Raw genomic sequence first — 16,616 nt, 5'->3', positions numbered from 1 at the left:
TAGACCTCTAACCTGTCTTCCCCTTTCTCCATGCAGCGTGGATTGAAGCCTAAGAAGGTGTAGTGCCTGTTTCTTTCTCCCTGAGCATGCCACTCCATGTGCCCTCCATACCATGCATGCCCGCGGCCTGGCTCGCTCCATCTCCATGCACGGCCATCGTTAGTCTGGTATTTGTGCGCCATGTCCGGCATTGTGTTCCCGGGATTGTGTCGGGGGAGGTTCTGTGCGGTGCCTACACAGTAATACACAGATTATAATCTCCAACTACAGTCAGTGTATAATACAATGTATACAGATTATAATCTAATACTACAGTCGGTGTATAATACAATGTATACAGACTATAATCTAATACTACAGTCGGTGTATAATACAATGTATACAGACTATAATCTCCTACTACAGTCGGTGTATAATACAATGTATACAGACTATAATCTCCTACTACAGTCGGTGTATAATACAATATATGCAGACTATAATCTCCTAATACAGTCGGTGTATAATACAATGTATACAGACTATAATCTCCTACTACAGTCGGTGTATAATACAATGTATGCAGACTATAATCTCCTACTACAGTCGGTGTATAATACAATGTATACAGACTATAATCTCCTACTACAGTCGGTGTATAATACAATATATGCAGACTATAATCTCCTACTACAGTCGGTGTATAATACAATATATGCAGACTATAATCTCCTAATACAGTCGGTGTATAATACAATGTATACAGACTATAATCTCCTACTACAGTCGGTGTATAATACAATATATGCAGACTATATTCTCCTAATACAGTCGGTGTATAATACAATATATGCAGACTATAATCTCCTACTACAGTCGGTGTATAATACAATGTATTCAGACTATAATCTCCTACTACAGTCGGTGTATAATACAATGTATACAGACTATAATCTCCTACTACAGTCGGTGTATAATACAATGTATACAGACTATAATCTCCTACTACAGTCGGTGTATAATACAATGTATACAGACTATAATCTCCTACTACAGTCGGTGTATAATACAATGTATACAGACTATAATCTCCTACTACAGTCGGTGTATAATACAATGTATACAGACTATAATCTCCTACTACAGTCGGTGTATAATACAATGTATACAGACTATAATCTCCTAATACAGTCGGTGTATAATACAATGTATACAGACTATAATCTAATACTACAGTCGGTGTATAATACAATGTATACAGACTATAATCTCCTACTACAGTCGGTGTATAATACAATGTATACAGACTATAATCTCCTACTACAGTCGGTGTATAATACAATGTATACAGATTGTAAAACAACATGCAATGCTACAGCTCTCTGCAAACCAAATAAAGTACAAAAATGCATAATAATTGCTAGTGCTATACTTATAAATTAGAGATGCTTGGCAAATCATTTTGTACAAAATTATTTGAGCCCGTCTGCCGCACGTCAATGCGATCTCTGCAAGACGGGAACCTAACACTAAATTCTACCTGTTATGTGCCATGACGGCTACCATATAATTCAGCGAGTGTAGGTTCCACATGCATTCTGTATACAAATTATAATCTCCTACTACAGTCAGTGTATAATACAATGTATACAGATTATAATCAATACTACAGTCAGTGTATAATACAATGTATACCGACTATAATCTCATACTACAGTCGGTGTATAATACAATGTATACAGACTATAATCTAGTACTACAGTCGGTGTATAATACAATGTATACAGACTATAATCTCCTACTACAGTCGGTGTATAATACAATGTATACAGACTATAATCTCATACTACAGTCGGTGTATAATACAATGTATACAGACTATAATCTCCTACTACAGTCGGTGTATAATACAATGTATACAGACTATAATCTAATACTACAGTCGGTGTATAATACAATGTATACAGACTATAATCTCCTACTACAGTCGGTGTATAATACAATGTATACAGACTATAATCTCATACTACAGTCGGTGTATAATACAATGTATACAGACTATAATCTCCTACTACAGTCGGTGTATAATACAATGTATACAGACTATAATCTAATACTACAGTCGGTGTATAATACAATGTATACAGACTATAATCTCATACTACAGTCGGTGTATAATACAATGTATACAGACTATAATCTAGTACTACAGTCGGTGTATAATACAATGTATACAGACTATAATCTCCTACTACAGTCGGTGTATAATACAATGTATACAGACTATAATCTCATACTACAGTCGGTGTATAATACAATGTATACAGACTATAATCTAATACTACAGTCGGTGTATAATAATGCTACACACGGTAATATACAGATTACCATCTTCAGATTATTCTGTGTAGTAGTTAGTAATGTACAGGTTATTCCCCAGATACAGACGCTGATTACCTGGTAGTTTACAGTTTATCTGTGGATTAGGACAGCACGTTACCTCCTGGCGGTGATCAGACCGGATTCTATCGCGCTCGGATACTTATCTGGCGGCAGATGCTGGGGGTTGTTGTACTGACCTGTGGCTGCCCCTGCGTGTGCTCTGTGCTGTACACATGCATGTGCTGGAGGCTGTGGACCGTCATGTGGAGGTCGACGTGTGATACGTGTCCCCTCTGTATTGCATGTTCTATGATGAGTGGTCACCAGTGTCTGTGTCCTCATACATGACTGTAAATAGACTGCAGCGCTCCGTACCCCCAACTATCCCTGGGGGCCCCTGCCCTTCCCCCATCAGGAGCCTTAATGATTACATCACCCCAGAGCTGTGTCACTCATTTCCTACATGGTCTGGAAATCCTCTGTGCTGCTGGGAGGACCCTGCTCCTTGCACTATGTAACCCTCATCCTGTGACCTCCCACTAGATCAGCACACTCCTCTGCTGAAATGCTCTGTGCTGCTGGGAGGACCCTGCTCCTTCCACTATGTAACTCTCAGCCTGTGACCTCCCACAAGATCAGCACACTCTTCTCCTGAAATCCTCTGTGCTGCTGTGGGACCCTGCTCCTTCCACTATGTAACTCTCAGCGTGTGACCTCCCACACGCTCAGCACACTCTTCTCCTGAAATCCTCTGTGCTGCTGGGAGGACCCTGCTCCTTCCACTATGTAACTCTCAGCCTGTGACCTCCCACTACATCAGCACATTCTTCTCCTGAAATCATTTGTGCTGCTGTGGGACCCTGCTCCTTCCACTATGTAACTCTCAGCCTGTGACCTCCCACAAGATCAGCACACTCCTCTCCTGAAATCCTCTGTGCTGCTGGGAGGACCCTACTCCTTCCACTATGTAACTCTCAGCCTGTGACCTCCCACAAGATCAGCACACTCCTCTCCTGAAATCCTCTGTGCTGCTGGGAGGACCCTACTCCTTCCACTATGTAACTCGTCCTGTGACCTCCACAAGATCAGCACACTCCTCTCCTGAAATCCTCTGTGCTGCTGGGAGGACCCTGCTCCTTCCACTATGTAACTCTCAGCCTGTGACCTCCCACAAGATCAGCACACTCCTCTCCTGAAATCCTCTGTGCTGCTGGGAGGACCCTACTCCTTCCACTATGTAACTCGTCCTGTGACCTCCACAAGATCAGCACACTCCTCTCCTGAAATCCTCTGTGCTGCTGGGAGGACCCTGCTCCTTCCACTATGTAACTCAGCCTGTGACCTCCACAAGATCAGCACACTCCTCTCCTGAAATCCTCTGTGCTGCTGGGAGGACCCTGCTCCTTCCACTATGTAACTCAGCCTGTGACCTCCACAAGATCGGCACACTCCTCTCCTGAAATCCTCTGTGCTGCTGGGAGGACCCTGCTCCTTCCACTATGTAACTCATCCTGTGACCTCCACAAGATCAGCACACTCCCCTCCTGAAATCCTCTGTGCTGCTATGGGACCCTGCTCCTTCCACTATGTAACTCTCAGCCTGTGACCTCCCACTAGATCAGCACACTCCTCTGCTGAAATGCTCTGTGCTGCTGGGAGGACCCTGCTCCTTCTACTATGTAACTCTCATCCTGTGACCTCCACAAGATCAGCACACTCCTCTCCTGAAATCCTCTGTGCTGCTGAGATCCTTTTTAGCCATTAGTGTCTATGACAGTATATAGTGGTGGTGTCCCGGGGCCCCGGATCCAGTTACAGATGGTCCCCCGGGCTCCTGGTTGATGGCGGCTGCGCTCGCCCCGGGTGACTGTTGGGATGGATGAGCTCATCTCCAGGAGCAGTGATCTCCCCGGGAATATTGTGTTACATCTGCACTGAGACTTCTGCCCCAACACACTGCACCAAAGCTCAGCTGCTGTGTTCAGACAGAAGTGGGGGGAGCAGTGACACATTGTAACGACCCTCCAGCTCTTCTTCCTATCAGTTCTAGAAGTCTTCAGCTGTTGTTAGTGCCTCTCTGCAGTTGTCAGGGCATTCTGGGAGTTGTAGTCCCACCACAGATGTAGTAGTGGGGACAGGAGCGCCTTGTCTGGAGTCCTCGCAGCCGCCTCCCCCCCACTGGATGAGCGCAGCGCTGAGATTGCTAGTTTGTTTCTTTAATTAGTGGGGGGTATAATGGCACAGAAGATCCCCCCCCCCCCCCCCCCCCCCCCGCTACACCTGGCCCTGTGCATACCGGGGCCAAATAAAGATCTGCGGGGCCCCATTAGGAGAAACAGTGTAAATAAGAGATGTAATATGTGTGTCGCGGTGCCCGGGTAGGGCTGCTGCGCGGTGCCCAGCTGTTAGTGCCTGGTTAGAGAGAGACCTAATATCTGTGTCCTTATACTGTCTTACCCTGGCTGTATAATGCTGCCACACTGTGCCCATGTAATAATGCCATGCAGTGAAGAGATGTGTTATATAGGCACAGAGTGGTGCCAGGTATCTCTCTACCATGTAGTGCCCACCCTATACCGCCATACACTGGGGCGTGACTCTGTTCTTCACCAGTCGGCACAGTAAATATGCCCGCCTCTGCCCCCTGGTAAATGCCGTTGCTCACCCCTGTGCCGCCCGCTGCGTCTCACACGTTCCTCTTGCTGTTGGTCCTGGCAGAGATGGCGCTCTCCTGGTGCTCCTGGATTATAACCCCCACAGGGGATGGGGGACCATCACTCCCATCTGCTCCCTCATCTGCCACTAATCCCGTGAGGTGTGACGGCATTAACCCTTGCACTCCCGGGGGCAGATGCTGCTCTCTAATCTTCTTAGAGTATCGCTCAGCCACCATCTGTCTCCTCCATGTGCTGGGCCGGTGTGCGCTCTGCTGTTCTGTTATCGGCCTCCTCAGGGTGACTATAGGGCGGGTGTATATAAGCTATTGTTCCCTGCTATCGGCCTCCTCAGGGTGACTATAGGGCGGGGGTATATAAGCTATTGTTCCCTGCTATCGGCCTCCTCAGGGTGACTATAGGGCGGGGGTGTATATAAGCTATTGTTCCCTGCTATCGGCCTCCTCAGAGTGACTATAGGGCGGGTGTATATAAGCTATTCCTCCCTGTTATCGGCCTCCTCAGGGTGACTATAGGGCGGGGGTGTATATAAGCTATTGTTCCCTGTTATCGGCCTCCTCAGGGCGACTATAGGGCGGGTGTATATAAGCTATTGTTCCCTGTTATCGGCCTCCACAGGGTGACTATAGGGCGGGTGTATATAAGCTATTGTTCCCTGCTATCAGCCTCCTCAGGGTGACTATAGGGCGGGTGTATATAAGCTATTGTTCCCTGTTATCGGCCTCCACAGGGTGACTATAGGGCGGGTGTATATAAGCTATTGTTCCCTGTTATCGGCCTCCTCAGGGTGACTATAGGGCAGGTGTATATAAGCTATTCCTCCCTGTTATCGGCCTCCTCAGGGTGACTATAGGGCGGGTGTATATAAGCTATTGTTCCCTGTTATCGGCCTCCTCAGGGTGACTATACGGCGGGTGTATATAAGCTATTCCTCCCTGTTATCGGCCTCCTCAGGGTGACTATAGGGCGGGTGTATATAAGCTATTGTTCCCTGCTATCAGCCTCCTCAGGGTGACTATAGGGCGGGTGTATATAAGCTATTCCTCCCTGTTATCAGCCTCCTCAGGGTGACTATAGGGCGGGTGTATATAAGCTATTCCTCCCTGTTATCATACTGACACATCCCTGCCCCCATAATGACGACCCCTCTATATGTGACTGCTACCAACCGGTCTCCTCCTAGCCCCCCTGCACTGTTGTAACCTGCGTTACTGTCCCTTTAAATGGGCTTCTTGGCCCCGGCTGGGATTAGAGGAATTTCTGAGCTCCTTTCTTTGCAAATCATCTTCTTCACGCTCCTCGGTGCATTGGCTTAACCCTTACAATTCCGGCTGTAGAAGATGGGGAGAGGGGTTAACCCTTGTGCTTCAGACAGGGGCCCAAAGTGACCGTTGAGTCCGGTGCACATCTGCCAGGTAGCAAGCAGCGCCTGCGCAGGGTGCCGGGTAGCAAGCAGCGCCTGCGCAGGGTGCCGGGTAGCAAGCAGCGCCTGCGCAGGGTGCCGGGTAGCAAGCAGCGCCTGCGCAGGGTGCCGGGTAGCAAGCAGCGCCTGCGCAGGGTGCCGGGTAGCAAGCAGCGCCTGCGCAGGGTGCCGGGTAGCAAGCAGCGCCTGCGCAGGGTGCCGGGTAGCAAGCAGCGCCCTGTAGAAATGTATGGAGGGTTGTAGTTTTGGGCAGTCGCCCCTGTATCGCCCATTATTCACCTATTTGTATTTGTTGGGGTATGAATAGTGCCTGGCGCCGCTGCTCTCTTGGCTGGTGGAGCGGCCCGGCATTGCCAGGGTTAACCCCCACGAGACGCCAGGCACACAAGTGGTCCAGTGATGGGTTGTCAGGCCGCTGACGGGCTGATGCTGCTGGGTTGCTAGGTTACGGCGGCTCCTCCTTTGTGTCTCGCCTCCTCACCCTCCCCTCCGCTCGGAAGCATCGGAGCCATTGAGCTGTACAGAAGGTCTTCCCGGGAGCGGCGAGCGCTGGTGATGTAATCTGTGCCCGGGGCGGTGGTTGCACAGAGGACGCGGTGCTGCAGCATCCCCGGAGGAGGGGGCAGCGGTGGCATGGACTGGCAGGATCTCCGCTGATGGATCCCTCTCCGTAGAGGAGCGCTGCAGCCATTTGCAGGGACTGTGTGGCAGCTGCGGCCGCTGATTTCTTGTCCTAACTCTTCTCCTTCTTCTCTTTATTCCTCACCTTGCCCTTGTGTGACCATGAAGCAGGCGCCGACGACCAGGAAGGTACCCGCTCCCCTCACTGCCCCTGTCTTGTGCCCGCTGTACCCGTGTTGCATGATGTGTCACTGAGGCCTCCGTGCTGGGGGCAGCCATGTTTACAGCCAGTGCCCGTCTAGTGGAGCCGCAGACCTTGGGCACTGCTCGTGTCCTGCTCCCTCACTGGGCGTCCTTGAGGCGTCCTCTTCTGTCTGCTCTGCTCCTGGGAAAGCTGGGTGATGAGCAGAGCTGGAGTATGGGGATTGCCACCCAGATTTTCTAGAGTCCTGGTTGGCAGAGGTGCCTAGTTACTATTATTTGTTAATTGGGCAGCTAGGTATCAGGGAAGCCGCACATTGGGGTCACTCAGCTTTCCCAGGGTCCGATATCTCTTAGAATCAGCACAGAAGACGACGGGCCGGGGGCATCTCCTCCGCAGCGGCCGTCTGCATGCATCTCAGGTGGGAGGCCGCCATGCACCCCACAATGAGCCCAGGCGAGGTAGTAAGGACGAGGCGCCTCATTGTGGCCGCCGTGTCCAGGGGCTGCACCCCACAATGAGCCGGGGTCAGGTAGTAAGGACGAGGCGCCATGTCCAGGGGCTGCACCCCACAATGAGCCGGGGTGAGGTAGTAAGGACGAGGCGCCATGTCCAGGGGCTGCACCCCACAATGAGCCGGGGTTAGGTAGTAAGGACGAGGCGCCATGTCCAGGGGCTGCACCCCACAATGAGCCGGGGAGAGGTAGTAAGGACGAGGTGCCATGTCCAGGGTCTGCACCCCACAATGAGCCGGGGTGAGGTAGTAAGGACGAGGCGCCATGTCCAGGGGCTGCACCCCACAATGAGCCGGGGAGAGGTAGTAAGGACGAGGCGCCATGTCCAGGGGCTGCACCCCACAATGATCCGGGGTGAGGTAGTAAGGATGAGGCGCCATGTCCACGGGCTGCACCCTACAATGAGCCCAGGCGAGGTAGTAAGGACGAGGCGCCATGTCCAGGGGCTGCACCCCACAGTGAGCCGGAGTGATGTAGTAAGGACGAGGCGCCATGTCCAGGGGCTGCACCCCACAATGAGCCGGGGTGAGGTAGTAAGGACGAGGCGCCATGTCCAGGGGCTGCACCCCACAATCAGCCAGGGTGAGGTAGTAAGGATGAGGTGCCATATCCAGGGGCCGCACCCCACAATGAGCCGGGGTGAGGTAGTAAGGACGAAGCGCCTCACTGTGGCTGCCATGTCCAGGGTCTACACCCCACAATGAGCTGGAGTGAGGTAGTAAGGACGAGGCACCATGTCTGAGGGCTGCACCCCACAATGAGCCGGGGTGAGGTAGTAAGGACGAGGCACCATGTCTGGGGGGTGCACCCCACAATGAGCCGGGGTGAGGTAGTAGAGACGAGGCACCATGTCTGGGGGCTGCACCCCACAATGAGCTGGAGTGAGGTAGTAAGGACGAGGCACCATGTCTGGGGGCTGCACCCCACAATGAGCTGGAGTGAGGTAGTAAGGACGAGGCACCTCACTGTGGCCACCATGTCCGGGGGGTGCACCCCACAATGAGCCGGGGTGAGGTAGTAAGGACGAGGCACCATGTCTGGCGGCTGCACCCCACAATGAGCCGGGGTGAGGTAGTAAGGACGACCCACAATGAGCCGGGGTGAGGTAGTAAGGACGAGGCACCATGTCTGGGGGCTGCACCCCACAATGAGCCGGGGTGAGGTAGTAAGGACGACCCACAATGAGCCGGAGTAAGGTAGTAGAGACGAGGCACCATGTCTGGGGGCTGCACCCCACAATGAGCTGGAGTGAGGTAGTAAGGACGAGGCACCTCACTGTGGCCACCATGTCCGGGGGGTGCACCCCACAATGAGCCGGGGTGAGGTAGTAAGGACGAGGCACCATGTCTGGGGGCTGCACCCCACAATGAGCCGGAGTGAGGTAGTAAGGACGAGGCACCATGTCTGGGGGCTGCACCCCACAATGAGCCGGAGTGAGGTAGTAAGGACGAGGCACCATGTCTGGGGGCTGCACCCCACAATGAGCCGGGGTGAGGTAGTAAGGACGAGGCACCATGTCTGGAGGCTGCACCCCACAATGAGCCGGAGTGAGATAGTAAGGACGAGGCACCATGTCTGGCGGCTGCACCCCACAATGAGCCGGGGTGAGGTAGTAAGGACGACCCACAATGAGCCGGGGTGAGGTAGTAAGGACGAGGCACCATGTCTGGGGGCTGCACCCCACAATCAGCCGGAGTAAGGTAGTAAGGACGAGGCACCTCATTGTGGCCGCCATGTCCGGGGGCTGCACCCCACAATCAGCCGGAGTGAGGTAGTAAGGACGAGGCACCTCACTGTGGCCGCCATGTCCGGGCTCTACACCCCACAAGGAGCCAGGGTCAGGTAGTAAGGACGAGGCACCTCACTGTGGCCGCCATGCCCGGGGGCTGCACCCCTCAAGGAGCCAGGGTCAGGTAGTAAGGACGAGGCACCTCACTGTGGCCGCCATGCCCGGGGGCTGCACCCCACAAGGAGCCAGGGTCAGGTAGTAAGGACGAGGCACCTCACTGTGGCCGCCATGCCCGGGGGCTGCACCCCACAAGGAGCCAGAGTAAGGTAGTAAGGACGAGGCACCTCACTGTGGCCGCCATGTCCGGGGGCTGCACCCCACAATCAGCCAGAGTAAGGTAGTAAGGACGAGGCACCTCACTGTGGCCGCCATGCCCGGGGGCTGCACCCCACAATCAGCCAGAGTAAGGTAGTAAGGACGAGGCACCTCACTGTGGCCGCCATGCCCGGGGGCTGCACCCCACAAGGAGCCAGAGTAAGGTAGTAAGGACGAGGCACCTCACTGTGGCCGCCATGCCCGGGGGCTACACCCCACAAGGAGCCAGGGTCAGGTAGTAAGGACGAGGCACCTCACTGTGGCCGCCATGTCCGGGCTCTACACCCCACAAGGAGCCAGGGTCAGGTAGTAAGGACGAGGCTCCGCCTGCTGCAAACTGTGTACAGTGAATGAAATCTTTCATGTTTACCATGAAATACTCTTCCCAGCGCTGAGGGTTTGTAGCATTGTGTCACATTTAATTTGCTCTGATACATTGTAACAAACTATCAGCGCAGGAGAGAGATTAGTTCCTCTGGTGTCCGGACTGGAGGCGACGGTAGCAGTCCTTCAGCTGTGATAGGTATTCAGTCAGGGTTTGTACGTCAATTAGGAAGTTTCCATTCACTTACAGCAGTCGGAGATCTTGATAGTGGTGCGGTGTAGAATTGAAACTCATTCAGTTGGAAAGTTGCAGCCCCCCCCCCCCCCCATGGTGCCCTGATACATTGTGCTGGTTACAATGTGTCAGCAGGGGGCGTGGCCTGCTGCTCTGCCTCTCTCTCAGGTCTGGGACTCAGACCCCTGTACAGTCTCAGACCCCTGTACAGATTGTCCTGGGGGTGTGGCCTGCTGCTCTGCCTCTCTCTCAGGTCTGGGGACCCCCAGGCTCAGACCCCTGTACAGATTGTCCTGGGGGCGTGGCCTGCTGCTCTGCCTCTCTCTCAGGTCTGGGGACCCTCAGTCTCAGACCCCTGTACAGATTGTCCTGGGGGCGTGGCCTGCTGCTCTGCCTCTCAGGTCTGGGGACCCCCAGTCTCAGACCCCTGTACAGATTGTCCTGGGGGTGTGGCCTGCTGCTCTGCCTCTCAGGTCTGGGGGCCCCCAGTCTCAGACCCCTGTACAGATTGTCCTGGGGGTGTGGCCTGCTGCTCTGCCTCTCAGGTCTGGGGGCCCCCAGTCTCAGACCCCTGTACAGATTGTCCTGGGGGCGTGGCCTGCTGCTCTGCCTCTCTCTCAGGTCTGGGGACCCCCAGTCTCAGACCCCTGTACAGATTGTCCTGGGGGTGTGGCCTGCTGCTCTGCCTCTCAGGTCTGGGGACCCCCAGTCTCAGACCCCTGTACAGATTGTCCTGGGGGTGTGGCCTGCTGCTCTGCCTCTCAGGTCTGGGGGCCCCCAGTCTCAGACCCCTGTACAGATTGTCCTGGGGGCGTGGCCTGCTGCTCTGCCTCTCAGGTCTGGGGGCCCCCAGTCTCAGACCCCTGTACAGATTGTCCTGGGGGCGTGGCCTGCTGCTCTGCCTCTCAGGTCTGGGGACCCCTGTACAGATTGTCCTGGGGGTGTGCACTCCATGTGAAAGAGGCCTCTGTGCAGCCCATGCTTGGCATGCCAAATGTGCCCCCGTCTGGTGCCATGATGTAACCTGTGCATGTGATTATCTGCAGAAGTCTCCATATAATGCCCAGTCACTACCACATCTGCAGCCACCTCATGTCTTACACTCCAGTCACTCCCAGAGCTGCATTCACGTGTGTGGAGCAGGGAGAGCCGAGCGGGTTCATCATCTAGTGGGAAAGCATTCAGTAAAACGTGTTTGTTCATTTTAAAGGGATTGTCCTGTACCACCCCCCTACCTGGGTGGGACTGCAGTATAAGACACGATGTAATAGCAGAATAGTGATGACTTCAGCTCTGGATGTGACTGGAGTATAAGACACATAGTAGCAGAATAGTGACTGCAGCTCTGGATGTGACTGGAGTATAAGACACGATGTAATAGCAGAATAGTGACTGCAGCTCTGGATGTGACTGGATTATAAGACACGATGTAATGGCAGAATAGTGACTGCAGTTCTGGATGTGATTGGAGTATAAGACACGATGTAATAGCAGAATAGTGACTGCACCTCTGGATGTGACTGGAGTATAAGACACAATGTAATAGCAGAATAGTGACTGCAGCTCTGGATGCGACTGGATTATAAGACACCATGTAGTAGCAGAATAGTGACTGCAGCTCTGGATGTGACTGGAGTATTATATGTAGAGGTTTGGCTCTATTAACCCCTGTCTTGCTGTCTTCTCTCCCGCCTGCCGCTGATGCTTCTCCTGTCTGTCTGTCTCTTCCTGCCTCTTCTCCACAGATCACCACCCGCCGCACCAAGGTGAGCGCAGCCGCAGCGCAAGCGACCAGTGTCTGTGTGCATTGTGGGGGGGTCCTGATGTCAGTGGCTGTTACACTGTGACGACTGTGCAGCGCCGTGCACTCTGCAGCCGCTCCAATGCGTGTGTATTGACGCCTGCGGTTGTTTCTTGCTTTCTCACCTCTGACCATCAGCGCCGTCTCGTCTGTCCTGCAGGGCACTCTGCTACACGGGGCGACGATACAGGCTCGGTCCTGCTCTGTCTACGCCCTGCCAGCCTTACCTGAAGACCCTTCATCAGCGCCCTTAGGGGTGTGAAGTATGCACATGTAGCAGAGCTGAGTTTGGCATTTGGCGCAGCTTATGGCATGGATCGGTGTCTTCTCGTGAAGTACAGAAATGGGTAAACGGATTCAGCTCTGCTACATCTGTTTGTGCAGTGCACACCCCTGCGCCTCTTTGTATTCAAGAAACTCATCGACAGCAATGTGCCGGTTTACCTTTTACAAGATCTCTGCTTACTGTGACTGAATAGAGCAATTGTTTTTGAGCTGGACTAGATCGGGGGATTTCAGTTAATAGTTACTGACAGCAAACGGAGATCTTGAAAATGTGGGTGACGTCGGTTAGAGCGGAGGGTCCGTCTGTCCTCCATGTCGGACACGCTGATCAGTGAGGGATAAGCAGCAACCTCTGCCGCCATATGTCCCTGTACTGACCCTGATCTCTGTTCACATCCGAAGCAGAGGAAAGAATTCTGCTTTCTGTCTGAACAGAGAAGAGATAATCTGCAGGATGCGTCCCCCTGGGGGGGTCCTCGGTGGTGCCGTGTGACGGTAGAGAGGACCGCAGCACTCCGTACCAGCCCGTGTGTATACTGGTATCCATTAATGATGTCTGTCCTGCCTGCAGCCCACCCGCCCGTCCAGCTCTGCTGCATCCAGCGGCACCGCCGGGGCCTCCGGATCTGCATCGGCATCATGCGGAGAGATCAGCAGCAGCGAGCCCAGCACTCCAGCCCAGACCCCACTGGCGGCTCCCATCATCCCGTCACCCTCACTGATCTCTCCAGTGGCCCCGCTGCCCACACTGGGGCCCTCCAAGGTAAGGACAGAGATTGGCCCTTCTCCCGTTCTAGGGGTCACTTGCACCGCAGACTTATTCCTGTGCTGACTCCGCAGGAGGAGGAGAACCTGAGGGCCCAGGTGAAAGATCTGGAGGAGAAGCTGGAGACTCTGAAGATGAAGAGAGCCGAGGACAAGACCAAGCTGAAGGAGCTGGAGAAATCCAAGCTGCAGTTGGAGCAGCTCCAAGAGTGGAAGAGCAAGATGCAGGAGCAGCAGGCCGACGTCCAGCGCCAGCTCAAGGAGGCCAAGAAGGTGGGTGACCCGCGAGGAGGAGGAGCCACCGCAAGGGAGCCCGAGTAGTAACCCAGTTATGTCTTCCATGCAGGAAGCCAAGGAAGCGCTGGAGGCTCAGGAGCGCTACATGGAGGAGATGGCGGACACCGCCGACGCTATAGAGATGGCCACGCTGGACAAGGAGATGGCGGAGGAGCGAGCAGAGTCCTTACAGCAGGAGGTGGAGACCTTAAAGGAGAAGGCGGAGGAGCTGACCATGGACCTAGAGATTCTAAAACATGAGATAGAAGAGAAAGGTATGTCGGGGGGGGCGTGACGGGTGGTGTATATCAGGACCTGGTGGAGTAATGTACAGGGGGTGCAGTGTATATCAGGACATGGAGTAATGTACAGGGGGTGCGGTGTATATCAGGACCTGGTGGAGTAATGTACAGGGGGTGCGGTGTATATCAGGACGTGGTGGAGTAATGTACAGGGGGTGCGGTGTATATCAGGACCTGGTGGAGTAATGTACAGGGGTGCGGTGTATATCAGGACGTGGGAGTAATGTACAGGGGGGTGCGGTGTATATCAGGACGTGGTGGAGTAATGTACAGGGGGGTGCGGTGTATATCAGGACGTGGTGGAGTAATGTACAGGGGGGTGCGGTGTATATCAGGACATGGTGGAGTAATGTACAGGTGGGTGCGGTGTATATCAGGACGTGGAGTAATGTACAGGGGGGTGCGGTGTATATCAGGACGTGGAGTAATGTACAGGGGGGTGCGGTGTATATCAGGACGTGGTGGAGTAATGTACAGGGGGTGCGGTGTATATCAGGACGTGGAGTAATGTACAGGGGGGTGCGGTGTATATCAGGACCTGGTGGAGTAATGTACAGGGGGTGCGGGTGTATATCAGGACGTGGAGTAATGTACAGGGGGGTGCGGTGTATATCAGGACGTGGGTGGAGTAATGTACAGGGGGTGCGGTGTATATCAGGGACGTGGAGTAATGTACAGGGGGGGTGCGGTGTATATCAGGACCTGGTGGAGTAATGTACAGGGGGTGCGGTGTATATCAGGACATGGAGTAATGTACAGGGGGTGCGGTGTATATCAGGACGTGGAGTAATGTACAGGGGGGTGCGGTGTATATCAGGACGTGGTGGAGTAATGTACAGGGGGTGCGGTGTATATCAGGACATGGAGTAATGTACCGGGGGTGCAGAGTATATCAGGACCTGGTGGAGTAATGTACAGGGGGTGCAGTTTATATCAGGACGTGGTGGAGTAATGTACAGGGGTGCGGTGTATATCAGGACGTGGTGGAGTAATGTACGGGGGGTGCGGTGTATATCAGGACGTGGTGGAGTAATGTACGGGGGGTGCGGTGTATATCAGGACATGGTGGAGTAATGTACGGGGGGTGCTGTGTATATCAGGACGTGGTGGAGTAATGTACGGGGGGTGCGGTGTATATCAGGACGTGGTGGAGTAATGTACGGGGGTGCGGTGTATATCAGGACGTGGTGGAGTAATGTACGGGGGGTGCGGTGTATATCAGGACGTGGTGGAGTAATGTACAGGGGGTGCGGTGTATATCAGGACGTGGTGGAGTAATGTACAGGGGGTGCGGTGTATATCAGGACGTGGTGGAGTAATGTACAGGGGGTGCGGTGTATATCAGGACGTGGTGGAGTAATGTACAGAGGTGCGGTGTATATCAGGACCTGGTGGAGTCATGTACAGGGGGTGCGGTGTATATCAGGACGTGGTGGAGTAATGTACAGGGGGTGCGGTGTATATCAGGACCTGGTGGAGTAATGTACAGGGGGGTGCGGTGTATATCAGGACGTGGTGGAGTCATGTACAGGGGGTGCGGTGTATATCAGGACGTGGTGGAGTAATGTACAGAGGTGCGGTGTATATCAGGACCTGGTGGAGTAATGTACAGGGGGGTGCGGTGTATATCAGGACGTGGTGGAGTAATGTACAGGGGGTGCGGTGTATATCAGGACGTGGTGGAGTAATGTACAGGGGGTGCGGTGTATATCAGGACCTGGTGGAGTAATGTACAGGGGGTGCAGTGTATATCAGGACCTGGTGGAGTAATGTACAGGGGGGTGCGGTGTATATCAGGACGTGGTGGAGTAATGTACAGGGGGTGCGGTGTATATCAGGACCTGGTGGAGTAATGTACGGGGGGTGCGGTGTATATCAGGACGTGGTGGAGTAATGTACAGGGGGTGCGGTGTATATCAGGTCATGGTGGAGTAATGTACAGAGGTGCGGTGTATATCAGGACCTGGTGGAGTAATGTACAGGGGGTGCGGTTTATATCAGGTCGTGGTGGAGTAATGTACAGAGGGGTGCGGTGTATATCAGGACCTGGTGGAGTAATGTACAGGGGGTGCGGTTTATATCAGGTCGTGGTGGAGTAATGTACAGGGGGGTGCGGTGTATATCAGGACCTGGTGGAGTAATGTACAGGGGGTGCGGTGTATATCAGGACCTGGTGGAGTAATGTACAGGGGGTGCTGTGTATATCAGGACCTGGTGGAGTAATGTACAGGGGGTGCGGTGTATATCAGGACCTGGTGGAGTAATGTACAGGGGGTGCGGTGTATATCAGGACGTGGTGGAGTAATGTACAGGGGGTGCGGTGTATATCAGGACCTGGTGGAGTAATGTACAGAGGTGCGGTGTATATCAGGACCTGGTGGAGTAATGTACAGAGGTGCGGTGTATATCAGGACATGGTGGAGTAATGTACAGGGGGTGCGGTGTATATCAGGACGTGGTGGAGTAATGTACAGGGGGTGCGGTGTATATCAGGACATGTGTACGGCATATACCCCTCTTTAGCGCCACCTTGTCAGTATTTGGGCTGCGTTCGGTGGCTGCTGCCCCCCTGTGGCTCGGTGTCAGTATTACGTCTGTCTGTGACTCCCTGTACTGACGGCTGTTATGTCTTCTGTATCTGTAGGGTCTGACGGAGCAGCATCCAGCTACCAGGTGAAGCAGCTGGAAGAGCAGAACGGCAGACTGAAGGAGGCGCTGGTGAGGTAA

The 16,616-nt window shown here is 53.3% G+C and overlaps 1 protein-coding gene across 2 annotated transcripts in view; it reads left to right on the top strand.

Moving 5' to 3' along the window:
• LOC122938959 (dynactin subunit 1) overlaps positions 1-16,616 on the top strand; it is a 60,252-nt gene that overhangs the window by 23,449 nt on the left and 20,187 nt on the right. For both annotated transcript variants that reach the window (XM_044294862.1, XM_044294854.1), the window contains exons 5-8: positions 13,118-13,309; positions 13,387-13,584; positions 13,658-13,862; positions 16,534-16,612. In XM_044294862.1, coding sequence (XP_044150797.1) covers positions 13,118-13,309; positions 13,387-13,584; positions 13,658-13,862; positions 16,534-16,612 — 674 coding nt within the window. The remainder of the gene's footprint in view (positions 1-13,117; positions 13,310-13,386; positions 13,585-13,657; positions 13,863-16,533; positions 16,613-16,616) is intronic.

This window comes from Bufo gargarizans, chromosome 1 (genome assembly GCF_014858855.1).
Source record: "Bufo gargarizans isolate SCDJY-AF-19 chromosome 1, ASM1485885v1, whole genome shotgun sequence".
Taxonomy (NCBI): Eukaryota; Metazoa; Chordata; class Amphibia; order Anura; family Bufonidae; genus Bufo; species Bufo gargarizans.
This window is presented reverse-complemented; position numbering and strand designations above follow the sequence as displayed.